Genomic DNA, 12898 nt, shown 5'->3' with positions numbered 1-12898 from the left:
CAGCACCACATACAAATAAAGATGTTGTGTCTGCTGAAAACTAAAAAATAAATATTAAAAAATTTCTCTCTCTCTCTCTCTTAAAAAAGAAAGAAAGAAAGAAAAGCTTAAGAGTATAAAGAAAGTAAGAAAGGAAACATAGAAGCCTCTCATTCTGTCACCCTGAGGGACAGGTGTTGAGGACTGGTTGCTGTGAGCTTTTCTTGTGCTTCAGCTTTGAGGTCCACTCTCCATGTGGCTTTGCCATGCAGCACGTAGCATGTGGCTCTGAGATGGCCACAGGCTTTCGATTTCCCCCTTCAGAGCTTCGCAACTGTTTCCAACTTTCTTGTGGCTCACAGTGCTTCTGTGTGTGTTATTTCCTTAACAGAGCATTGTAGGTCAAGTGTAGTTGAATTCAGGGAAGTGTGGCCAGCGTGTGTTCTGTAATCCATTTCATCTCTTCGCACCTTTACCAGCAGTGACCAAAGGTCTTAGGAGGCACACTTGAGAGCACCTAAGGGTGTATTCCTTTTCATTCATCTCATTGATTGGATGCTTCTGTGTATCGTGGTGTGGGACACCCCACTGCTTATCTTGTTGGTGGTTGTCTCGTTGTTCTCCCTGTCTTTGTTTGGTTGGTCTCTGAACCCTTGGCAGCCTGATGTTCTTGCTGATGGAGTGAGAGCTCACCCCAGACCCTGCCCATTAGGCTATCTTCATGAGCCTCAGTTGCACCAGCCTTGCAGACTTCACCTTGGAGGCTGTGTGTGATTGGAGCACCCATCCTTTCAGGTGTCCAGTCCTCCTAACTTTGAGTGTGGACCCATTAGGGAGAACAGCTGGGTGGGGAGCTGCCCCAGACCAGGAAAGGGTGGTGCCTTTATCCATTTGCTAACCTTTCCTCCGTTTTTTGGCTTTAACCTAACAGCTGAAGTTGGGTAGAATTTGAGACCCAAAAGCACTACAGAATAATTGTGCTACCATCTCTGCATTACTGTTCTCAGGGTAGTCGACAGTCTGGGCTCAGCCTGCCTATGGATGGATGTGTTCCTAATTCAACTCAAGAGTGGGACAGATGGCAGAGAGCCTTGCTGAAGGCTGTGTGCCGGGTGTTTTGAGGTGGCCATTGTCACTGGGCTTTGCATACCCAGACTTCTCTCTGGTCACGCTGTCCATGTGTGCTGTGAGAAGATGCCTGGTGCTAAGGTTGCTGCCTGCTCACACAGCTGCATGGTGGCTTCCCCATAGCCCACCTCCCTTGAGTTGGCTTCTAGACTCAACAGCCATGAACACAGGGTCACACGCAGCTCAGTATGCTGGCGCGGATCCAGCGTTGCCCCCACAGAAACCTCCAGAGCTGGAGGTGTGATGTGATAGTCGGATACAGTGGACACATGACAAACAGGTAGCTCAGCAGCAAGGGTAGCAGTCACGGCTCGCCAGGGAAGCCCAGGGCTGGAGCCATGGCAAGCAGGTGGAAGGCCACTGGTTAGATTTGGGTACATCACCACAGTGGGAGATGAACCAGGAAAGGTTAGTAGGAGCTGGATACAGGAGACTGTTGATTGCCACGTTTAAGAGTTGACATTTTTATCCAGTGCAAATCAAGAGAGCTTTTGAAGGCTTTTAAAGTGAAGCAGTCAGAAATACTGCTCTCATCTGGATGCAGTGGTGCACGCCTATGATCCTAGGGACTCGGGAGGCTGATGTAGGAGGATCACAAGTTCAAGACCAGCCTCAGTAACTTACTAAACCCTGTCTTAAAATAAAAAACAAAACAGCTGGGGATTTAGCTCAATAGTGGAGTGCCTCTTGGTTCAATCCCTGGTACCAAAAAAAGAAATACCATTTAGGAAGGTGTCCTTATCAGCAGCAGAGAATGGGGATGAGGAAGCAGACTGGAGGCCGTCTTGGGCCCAGACAAGTGGTGCTGGAAGGGGAGCCAGGATGACTCTGGCAGCATGTGGCTGCTCCCTTGAGTGCAGTCTTCTTCCTTTACCGTGATTAGAACTCCAAGGGCTGTGGACTGTTCCTTGTGTCCATAGTGGCTCCAGGCAGAAGAGGGGCTGTGCCTGAGACACCAGGGAACACTGGCCAAGGCCATGCTGCTCGGTCCGTGTGGCCCAGAGCTGTAAGCAGCAGTGTAGCACCCACATCTCAACTTCTGTCTTTGTAAATCACTGTGGAGCACCAGAACACTGAAGGAGATAGTACTGAGTCAGGTCTTCTAGTAGAGACAGATGGCAAAAGGTAGAGGGTTTGGGAAGTTATGAACACTGTGAAGTGTGTACCCACGAGTTTGAGGAGCTCATGAAGTCCTAGGTAGAACGTCCCCTAAGGATGAGTTGGCCAAGGGATTCAGAGGTGGGGCCCATACCTCTTTTCAGGGGTGGAGCTCCTGGCCCCATCGCCCTCGAGGCCCCAGTGAACCTGAGACCTCCTTTGGAAGGAACATGTTTGGCTGTTGCCCTCGGCCCTGGGCACAGGATCACATTCCCTGCAGCAGCTCCTGTGCTGCAGTCCTGTCTGTGCACCCACAGCGCCTTTCCATCGCAAGCCCACTGAACATGTGGGGACTGCTGACTCGGTGCCACCTGCCATGTTGTTGGACCTGAGGCAGGGCAAGCGTGCTATGCTGACATGCTGACTGTGTTCCCACAGGGAGGTGGGGAAGGCAGGGCTCCAGCTCCCACAGGACAAGCTCTTCGTGTGGCCATTCTGGGCAAGGACAGCCGTGGAGAGACCAGGGTCCAGGTAAGAAGCCATGTGTGCCAGCCTCCATGCACGGTCTGGCCAAACTGCTCCTCCTGTCCCGAGTGTGCGGTTCACTGCTGAGACGCGTCGTGTGTGGGCATCTGTCTGCTCCCGGCCACTTCATTCATCACCCAAGTACCCAGCTTTTGGAGTTTCCTTAACAAAGGCTCTTACAGAGTTACATGTCAAAAGGTCACCCTTCTACTGAAGAGTGAAGCACAAATAGGAAGATTCTGGTCATGTTCATGTCACAGCCATATACATGAGGGATACACACACACGTAAATGTGGTGTGGGAGATGAGCCTTATCCTTGGTTTCTTGTACATGTAGCACAGGTATCTAGTGCACATATTTTGCTGAATTTAGTATGTAATATTCACATCTAAATACATAGAAAACCTCATTGTTATTTAAGCTCAGATTCCTTAGAGAATCAAACTTTACAGACTTTAGAATTATCTAAAATTTATCATTTTATTCTTTCATGCACACTTTTAATTCATGATGTTTTTATGTTTCTAACCTCTAAATCGTGTGGTAGCTTCTCACATGGCTCAGTTTACTTTCAAGGCACAGTAGGTCTTGAGCGTTAACCCAGTTGTTGTGTGTGGCACCACCTCTGAGAACAGCTCATGCAGGTCGTCACCAAGATGCTTGCCTCAGAGATCTGAGCACAGTCTTGCCCAATGCTGAGTCTTGTCCTGGTTTGCACATTGAGCAAACACCAGAGCCGATGGGTATCTCTGCAGGGCCCACCCCCAGGCAGTAGAAGGGCTCTGCTAATGTAGGCTTAGATTGCTTGGACATTTCCCTGAGCTGAAACCTGCAGACCTTGCTCTTCCACATCCTGCCTGCCACCTGGGCCTCCCTGGCCAAGTGGACCTCCTCAGTCACCTACCTTCTCTCATGGTCTCTAGTGTAACAACACATGAGGGTCACAGCCACCTCACTGCCAGTTAAGCAATCTGCTCATCTGCCTAAGCAGTATAACTTCCTGTTCAGAATACTTGAGCTTGCTCTTAATTTAGGAGATACTAAAATTCACTGGACTAAACCACCAACAGGGACCCTGCAAATGACCAGACGGCCTTTGACTTGCCTAGAATGAGATGGTGCAACCCATGGGTAGCCCTGGGGTCCTGCTGCAGGGCACATGGGCCAGCTGGTGCTGGCCTGTAGAATCCATCTCTGCTGGGCAGAGCATGTATGGGCTGCCTGAGAAGAGTGTGGTGTTTTGGCTTCTCAGTCTGTAAGGCTGATAGGGTTCCAAGTGAGCTGGGTACAAAATGAAATGCAGACCTCATGGCTGACCTGCCCCCTGCTAGTTCAGTGAGGAGTCTGAGAAGGCTTCCCACTAGCAGTGTATAAGCAAAGACTTGATGGGGGTGGGAGCAGCTGCCAGGTGTATGAGGGACATGGGGCAGAGAGGGGATGGCCAGCAGGGAGCAGGAGGTCTGTGTTTGCAGAAGGAAAGGAGCTAGCACTTGAAATTGATTGCAGAGGGACATTTGGCCTTAGTTACCAGTGGCCATCCAAAGTGCTACAAGCCTGCTGTGTTAAGCTGGCCCTGATACACAATGGCTTGAAACAAGCAAGGGGCTGGCTTGGAGTAGCCAATTGGGGTGAGGGAGCTCTAATGCCTGGCACCCAATGAAGGTCAGGGCTATGCACTGAGGCTTTGGCCCCTGGATGAAGCCAGTCATGCAAGCCGGGTGGGACTAGACTGTGGCAGGAGCTGGTGGCCTCACATTGAGCCAGCTGATCTGACAGGATTGGAATAGGTCTCCCCTGCAGAAGCCACAGTTACTCCCAGCCAGGTGAGGAGCTACCCTACTTCCAACCTTTCCAGTGAGCAGTCCCCACACTTGCCCAAGAGTGCTGAGGAAGGTGACCTTGTGCTTACACTTTTTTAGCTTTGGATTGTCCCTTTCCTTGCTCTGTCCAGATCCTAGGTGAGGATAGGTGGTGACCGGGCCAGCAGGGCAGGGAAGAGGCTGTGTGCTACAGGCAGGGTCAGCACACTGCCCCTGATGAGAAGAGTACAGCCCTGCTTGGAAGTCACCAGGTCTCCTGAGAGGGACAATATCTTGGGTGACTTCCCAGGTTCTTCATGCTTTTCATCAGGAAACTAGACTGGATTGCTTCTCTGTCTCCATAGCTCTGCAATTTTGATCCTGGTTTTTCAGAGTGGGTGAGCAATAATCAGTGGTACACCAAAGGGACAAATAGAGGAAGGTGGGGTGGGTGTCATAGAGCGGCCATCAAAGACAGGCCCAGTCCCAGCCCTAGTTCTGTGCCTGGGCCTGCCGCCCATGGCATAGTGAAGGTTGCAGGCTTTCTTACCTGCTGCAGTCTCCAGAGGAAGCCCATAGCTTTCCACAGCAGGTCCCATCTGCAGGCTGGGCTCCACTCCTTTACCGCAAGCCTGCAAACCTCTCTGGTCCTCAGGTGTTGCCAGCACTCAAGGTTCCTAGCACAGCTGTGCTCCCCTCATCAGCACTTACCTGGGATCACCATCGCCATTCTGAGCCTTGTCCCAAGCATTTCAGTGTTACCTTCCTGGCCTTGATTATAGCGTTTTACCTAATGTTTATGTGGAACCATTTCCTATCAAAAACAAAATAGTCGCTTTTACCTCAGTGTATTTGCTTTCAAAATAATAAAGCAAGAAACCCCACCGAAACCCCCATGAGCAGCCATCTTCCAGGCACCAGGATTGACCAGGGCATGGCCTTCAGGCTGAGTGCATGCCCCAGCCCACATTGCAAGTTTTCTGTTCTTTTCCTTGGGTGGTTGTGGAGAGACAGGAGCATTCCGGAGTTTGGCGGTGACCTCTCTTCCCGGCTTTGGTAGGAAACAGAGTTGGTTTCTTCAGATGCAGTTAGCAGAGAGTACCAACCGTATCCAAAACCCTGTCCTCCTCAGGCAGTTAAAGACAGTCGTGGCCTTCCCTAGGGCAGAGAGCAGGTATGTCCTGGGCTGGAGGGAGTGTGCAACCTGGCGCCCGTGCAAGGGCAGCAACTCTTTGGGCCTCTGTGTGCACGTTAGCCTGTCCTAGCCCAAGCCCTTGCTGGTCCCACAGGAGACCAGGGCCATCGTGTTTTTGCAGGCCCCACCTGTGGGCAGCTGTTCTGGCCTGTGATACTGCAGTGCAGGCTTAGGGTGATGGTGGCACTGAGCACCCATGGGGGCGGGCAGCTCTGCAGGGCCTGGACTGTGGGCACTTGTCATGCGGGGTGGTCAGGAGAAGATTGCCCTGTGAGTAGAGTCCAGAGAGGCAAGGAGCCGGCAGACTGGCTCTGTGGAGGTGAGGTGGGTGTGGGCCCAGGAGGGATGGGCTCATAAGGGGTCATGTCCTGTACTCCTTTCTGGACAGGACAGGCTGCCCCATGAGAAACTGGAGACCTGGCACAGGACCCAGGGTTATACCTAGCCCTGCAGCCTCCCCCATCCCCTCCTCAGCCCCACTAGGCTCTTCCTCTTTGAACATCAGTGGTCACACCTCAGCCTGGTCTATGGAAACTCTTCTCTCTGCCTGAGGTGTCCCTTCTTCCCTCAGGGTTTGGTCCTCCCTAGGCTCCAGGCCCTGGTGCCATTGCCATACCAGGTGTGCATTCTGTAGGAACTAAGTGCACACTGAGCCAATGAAGCAGAGGCTCAGTGGGCAGCACCGTGTGGCTGTGGGCTGCCTGGCACCCGTGTCCTGCTCTTACCATGTGGACTTGCGTGTGCTTGAGCTAGGCCTCGGTGCTGAGGTGGAGAGTCTTGGCTCTCTCTTGCTGGATGTTGTGTTTAATGCCAGCCCACTGTCACGGGCCCCAGGTTCTGGCTTTAATTCCAGCGCACACATGTTCACATTTCATTCCTGACATACGTTGCCTTAGGGTTCCAGGCACATATCTAAAGTTGGGTACTGGAAATGGTGTAGCTCCTCCTGACCCCGAGCGGAGCAGAGGTAGAGTGTGGGCAGCAAGGTGTCGACGGGCAGGCACCAGGACACACAGGTCTGGGCGCCTGCAGCCACCTGCTGGGGGGTGTCGAGGGCAGGCTCAGGCACAGCCTCAGCGTCCTAGTCCTCAGGCTGGCCGCTGGTGCAGGTGTCTTCTGCTTCCAGACGTTCTGTGTGAGATGCTGCTGCAGAGTCAGGCTTGGGACTGGGGTGTAGGTTTTCACTGGTTGCCGCTGTGTTTTGCCCACCTTGAACTCCCATTTTTGTATTTCTTGCAGATATTGAAATAGTCTGAGTAGAAAGTTGCCACTATGTCCAGGACAGTGTCAGTAGGCAAAAGTCTTTCTGTTAGGAAAAAAACACCAAGAACCTTGTAACTAAAGGGTCTAGTTGCTGCCAGAGTTGGCAGGTTCCAGCGCCCTGCTCTGGCCTGACCACCGTGTGCTGTGTGGAGCTGAGGCCCCAGGGTCTTAGCAGGGAAGGCCTCTGGGAAGACTGGGCTACACCCCAGAGGTGGCGCACATGAAAGCCTAGGGCCCAGCTTTTGTGAACAACCTCCCCTCGCACTGCTCAGCCCCACCAGCAAAGGGTCCTGTGTGCAATTCCAGTCAGAAGCTGAAAGGTGCCTGTGAGTCTCACCTTCTCTTCTCTGTGGTGGGTCTGAAGAAGGCTCTGCTTATCCGGGCAGCATGGTGGGAACCATGCCCTCTGGAATCCACCTCAGCTACCAGCCTCCTTCTGGAGCCAGAGCCCTCACACGGGGTTGTCAGGTGTGGCCGTGGGGCTGTGCTTCCTTTTGCCAGAAGAAAACTAAGAGTAGGCATGAAATTTGTAGGTAAGTGTCACTTTTAAGCTAGGAAAACTCTGACCTTTCTTACCAGGGGGTGGGTTCTGCCCAGGTCCTTTCTCAGCACTCCCTCTCTCTCAGAAAGGCAGAAAGCAGCCAGTGCCCTGTGGGCTGGGGACAGAAGCTCTGGGCTCAGCAGCCACACACTCTGTCTGTGAGCCCTGTGAATGGGAGAGCCATCTTGGCAGTGGGCTTTGTGTAGACGGTGGGACCTGGTGTTCAGAGGGCAGTTCTGATGTCAGCTTCCACTCATAGCCCGACCTCTGGAGTGACTGCTTCCACTCTAATGGATGATTGTAGAACAAAATTTTAATGCCTGGTGGCCACTGCTGGAAAGAGAGTAAACTTCTGTTCTTGTGTGCACTCAGAAACATGTGGCTTTCTGTTGGATTGTGAGGAAGGTTTCTGACTTGGGCTGTCATGTTGTTTGGTGCAGGAAGCAGAACCCACGAGCATGACCAGTGGAGGAGGTACTAGTGTCTCCACCTGCATCCCCAGAAGTGCCTGGAGAAGCCGTCTACCACTGAGTCTTGCCGAGTGCCCGGCTTCCCAGGGCTCACATGCTGCTGGATTTGACAAGTTCGCCTCCTGCAGTTAAGATGAGGAGGACGCAGCACCTGAACCCCACCCTGCCCAGCTGCACCTGCAAGGAAAGTGGCTGTGGGACCAGAGATCCCTTGAAAAGAGCAAAGACCCTTGCCAGCGACTTCTCCCCATGTGTCCCGGGTTGTGCTTGATTGCAGGGCCCAGAACAGTCATCATTAACTTCTGCGTTACGTAACACGTGATTGACATCTTTCTCCAGGAGATTGGCGCCTGACCTCACCTGTTCTTTAACTGGACACTACATTGTGAGGATACTTTCCCATGTCCCTGCGAGGCGCTGGACGTGTGGTATCTGACAGTCATGTGGCATTTCACAAATTGTTTTCTCGTTGGAAATTCTAACAAGTCAAGTTTCCAACTGTTTCTTCTCTTGGTTCTTGGAAATGTTTGAAAGAAAGGAAGGAACAGCTGGGCACGATGGCTTATGCATGCAGTTCCAGCAACTCAGGAGGCTGAAGCAGGAGGATCACAAGTTCACAACCAAAATAAGGTCCTGTCTCAAAATAAAAAAAATTTAAGTAGGTGCCTGGGGATATGGCTCAGTGGTAAAGTGCTTCTGGGTTCATTCCTCAGTACAAAAAAAAAAAAAAGAAGAAGAAGAAGAAAGGAAGGCACAAGTACACATACCTTCCCGGTGGGAGGTGTCCTGCTGGGGCTCACCTGGTCACTCTGCCTTTTCAGTTCTTTCAGCAGTGCACACAAGGGCAGGCTGGTTCTCAACAGCCAGATGGGAGGCCCAGGGCGATGACCCTGGGAGTGGTACACCCACTGCTCTTTTCCTCTGAGCAATGAAGAGCCTCTGTTTTTAAAAAATGTTTTAAATGAATCCAAGTTCAGAGTAGCTCTTTCCACCGAATTTTCAAGTAACCCCAGAATTGGAAATTGGACCCCCCACACTGTAGGAGCTTCACCTCTGGGGAGTGGAGGTGGAAAGCGTTCAGGGTGAGGCTGAGAAGACTGTGTAACCTCAGGCTGCTGCCTGACTCCACTTGGTCCCTGAGAGCTGGCTGCCCCTGTCAGGGTCCTTCCCAGGCCACACAGCACAGCTCTGGAGAGGCTTGGTTCTCTTAGGAAATGCTCCCTTCTGGTTGCTGCCGTGTTTAAACTCAAACCCCCGGCACACTGACATCCAGGTTCCCTCTGCACCTGAGGGAGTGCCCTGCCCAGCACTGCACCTGCTGCTTGTCTTGTACTTGGCAGAGCAGGCTGTGATCTCCAGACGCTGAGCACATTTGTGTTTCTTAGGTTCGAAAACCCAGTGGCCACTCGGTGCAGCTGTTGCTGAGGATGTCCATGTGCCTGCTTATGCTTCATGTGAGTCCGCAGCGTCTGCAGCTCTGCCTCCTGGCTTTGGAAATAGGTGTTTCCCGCTCTGCCTGTGAGTGCCATGTACCTGAGTATCCACTTCCTGTTCATTCTTTTGCTCCTTTGAAACCACAGCTGCCTTTAGCAATCCTCTTTCTTTGCTGCTTGTGTGTGTTTCTGTGAAATTTCTCACCCCTTAGACTGAAAATGGACTTCTGAGACAGACATTTCCCTTCGTAGTACCTAAATTCTGATTCATCAATAAAATATTTATGTTCTTTTCACAAGCTTGTGTTGGTGTGACCTGCATTCCATTTGAAAACCAGGGCACTGGATGTTTTGTAATCTTAATATTGTTTGTTTATAAGTTATTTCTGAGTTTAGTTTCCTGATAGAATCTATATGTATCAATTTTTAATTGCAAAGATCGTTTACTCATAATTTACATTTTCTTAAATTTGGAAGACATTTCAACATTCAGTAAATTGGGATGTTTATGAAGAAAGAGAGGCTGTTGGGAGGCCTGTGTCCCTATGGGATAGGCCCAGGAAGATGGAGGAGGTGCAGGCCCTGCACAGCCCCGTATGTGTGACGTGGCCTCAGACTGCACAAGATTTCATTTCCTGCATTGATATTATTGAAAAAATGTCCTCTAGAATCAGAAGTTAATTTGTTGGGGACCCAAAGCTATGCAGAATGTTTCTGTATCTAACATTCCATGAACCACACTCTGCTGCTACATGTGCAGTGTTAGCGTTTGGATGTGAAGCGTCCCCAAAAAACTCATGTGTGAGACCATGCAGGAAGGTTTAGAGGAGAAATTTCACCCTTATAATCATAGATCCTTAACCTAATCAGTTAATTGATTCCCTGATGGGATTAACCGAGTGGGGGCCTGAGGCAGGTGGCGAGTGGCTAGAGGAGGTGGTTCACTGGGGGTGTGCTGGTGGGGTATGTTTTGTGTCTGGTCAGTGGAGTCTCTCAGCTCTCTGATCATCCTTTGCCACACTCCTCACCCTGATGTCCTGCCTCACCTTGAGCCCCGAGGAATGCAGTCTGCTGTCCATAAACAGACCTATGAAACCATGAGCCCCCAAATCGACTCCTCCCACCCCTAAAATTGTTCTGGTCAGATCTTTTAGTCACAGCAGAGAAAGAGCTGACTAAAACATGGTATGTGTCTGTGCGAATCAATGTAAAAAGATGGTATTTTATCGTATGTATCTAAAATTTTGAGTGATGCTATCAAATTACACTCAAAAACAGTGGTGTCCTCTCATCCCGGTCTTCACTGATCAGTCACACCAGGTATGAGTAGCCAGCTCTCTGTGCCTGTCTCTCTCGTGCAATCTTCAGCCTGGTGTGGCCCCTGCACCCTGCACAGTGCATCACCCAGAACTGGGTGTCGGCCCAGACCGAGTCAGGAGTTCAGGCTGGGCATGGTGGTCACGGGCCACTCCACCACACATGGGCGCCCACTCCTCGCTCTCGCCTGGGGAACTTGCCTGCAAGGCTGGCGTGGACTTCTTCCCAGAGGGGCTTCTGGAGGTGCAGGACGAGCATCTCCAACGCTGGAGAGCCAGGCAGCAGTCCTGTCCCTCTCACAGCCTTGCCTCAAGTCCTGCAGCATCTCGTTTTTGCCCTTTTCTTTTCACGCAGGTATCTAAAAAGGCCTGTCCAATTCAGGAGATGAAGCTGATACTCCTGCTAGGCAGGAGCAGGGTTCTGAAGGGTCTGCCATGGCCAGCCCCGCCAACGTTCCCCCTTACATACAGCAGCACGCTGAATCTCATTCCATCCAGCTGTCACCCCCCCCAGGAAGCTGTGGTCCTTCAGCCTTCTCAGGGTTTTAGCTCTCTGCTTTCTCAGCTGTTGACTTCACCTGTGGCCTTGCTGCTCCCTCGTGACCTTAGCTTCAAACACTTCCCTGCAGCATCTAGAGTTGGTAGCCCTTCAGGTCTGACCGCCAGCCCACTGACCTGGCACGTGCAGCTGTGTGTCAGCCTGCCTGTCCTTGCTGCTTAGCCTCTGCCTAGCAGAGTGGTTTCTTGTGTCCTCTGCTTCTGTATAGTCTTTATGCTGTTAAGGCCAGGGCAAAGGACAGGTAGCTGATTATCAAAGAAAAGGAAATGAGTAGATACCACCCCCATCTCCTGGTTACTAACAGCCTGCGGGGGAGTGGGGGGGACACACTTTCCAACACAAGCAATCACCCCTGACACTCTCCTCCTGCCCTTTTGGTCAGTTTTTAAAAGGACAAGACTCTCTCTCCCTTCCTCTCTCCCTCTTTGCCTTAATAAAATCTACTTTGTGCTCTTGCCCCAGTGTTTCTTGGGTATTTGGTCTTCGACACTGGGGGACCTGGTCCTAATTTTCAAGACTGGTTTCATTGTGAGACCGCATACCTGGGTTAAACCCAACTCTGCGTTTGGACTATGGCTAGGGAAAGCCCTGCTGCCATCCTTGCTGTGCCCACCCTAAGTTCATGCTCCCCAGCCTCAGTGAGCCCTGCACTGCGCAGCACCATCCATGCTTCCACTCTCCAGAGCCAGCTGCGTGTGTCCCTCTGCTGTGTTCCATGTTCCTCCCACCCTCGAGCGCTGGGTCATCCGGTCAGAACTCACAGGCAGGGTGCTGGGGGAGGACACTCAGGGTAGCTTGAGACAATGTCCACATTTTGTCTGCTCTTGGGCAAGGTGATCATGCATCTCCAGGAGAGGACTGAAGCTCTCGACCACACTGAGGCAACAGCCACTTCCTCTCTAACCCTCCTATCTTTCCAAGAGGAAATGGATGCTTCAGCAAAATGGGCCCTTCATTTTAACAAGAATGCTGGGAGCAAGCAAAGAAATCAGTAAAATGCACAGGTATTGCCAGGAAATTACTAACCAAAAGCAAATAAATAAGCAAAAACAATTGTGAGACCAAAGTCCCAGGTTATTATAAGGAAAGTGATGTGTGTTTCTGGGTAATGTGATAAAAAGGCATACTACTTAGAACGTAGGTTTCTGTCAAATCCAGATATGTATACTAAAATGTATGTTACAGTGTGTGCTAAAAAGTAAGGAAATACACTAGAATTAAAAAAAAAAAGGAGGGTCTTACCAATTTTAATCTTTATACTGAAATCATAAATTGAAATTTTAAGTAAATACAAGGAGAAATTGGTATGATGTTTTAACACATTTCACAGGAATCAACATGTCAAGTAGACCAAGAATAATGACATACGTTTGAACACGTCAATGAACAAGTTTGTTTTAAGAGATACATGTCAATAGATGTCTTATTTTCACTCTTACCGAATACATGTAGACAGTTCATAATGACATATTAGACTCCAAATTAAACTTCAATCAGAGGCAAAATGGACTTTGCCTCTGTTCCCAATCAAAATAATGAGAAGCAAATTTACTGAAATCCTATAAGCCATATTTTCTGTTTATAAGAAAA

General features: G+C 50.6%; 1 protein-coding gene across 6 annotated transcripts in view; it reads left to right on the top strand.

The window, feature by feature from the left end:
* Fam120b (family with sequence similarity 120 member B) overlaps window positions 1–11764 on the top strand; it is a 66239-nt gene extending 54475 nt beyond the window's left edge. For 4 of the 6 annotated variants that reach the window (XM_046449405.2, XM_046449406.2, XM_046449402.2 and 1 more), the window contains 2 exons: window positions 2644–2736; window positions 7971–11764. In XM_046449405.2, coding sequence (XP_046305361.1) covers window positions 2644–2736; window positions 7971–8011 — 134 coding nt within the window. In that variant the 3' untranslated portion in view covers window positions 8012–11764. The remainder of the gene's footprint in view (window positions 1–2643; window positions 2737–7970) is intronic. The other 2 variants (XM_046449407.2, XM_046449404.2) reach the window with 1 other exon arrangement.
* The last annotated feature ends 1134 nt before the right edge of the window (window positions 11765–12898 follow it).

This window comes from Marmota monax, unplaced genomic scaffold (assembly GCF_021218885.2).
Source record: "Marmota monax isolate L192 unplaced genomic scaffold, Marmota_monax_Labrador192_F-V1.1 WCK01_AAM20220418_F8-fsc00083, whole genome shotgun sequence".
In the NCBI taxonomy this organism is placed as follows: Eukaryota; Metazoa; Chordata; class Mammalia; order Rodentia; family Sciuridae; genus Marmota; species Marmota monax.
This window is presented reverse-complemented; position numbering and strand designations above follow the sequence as displayed.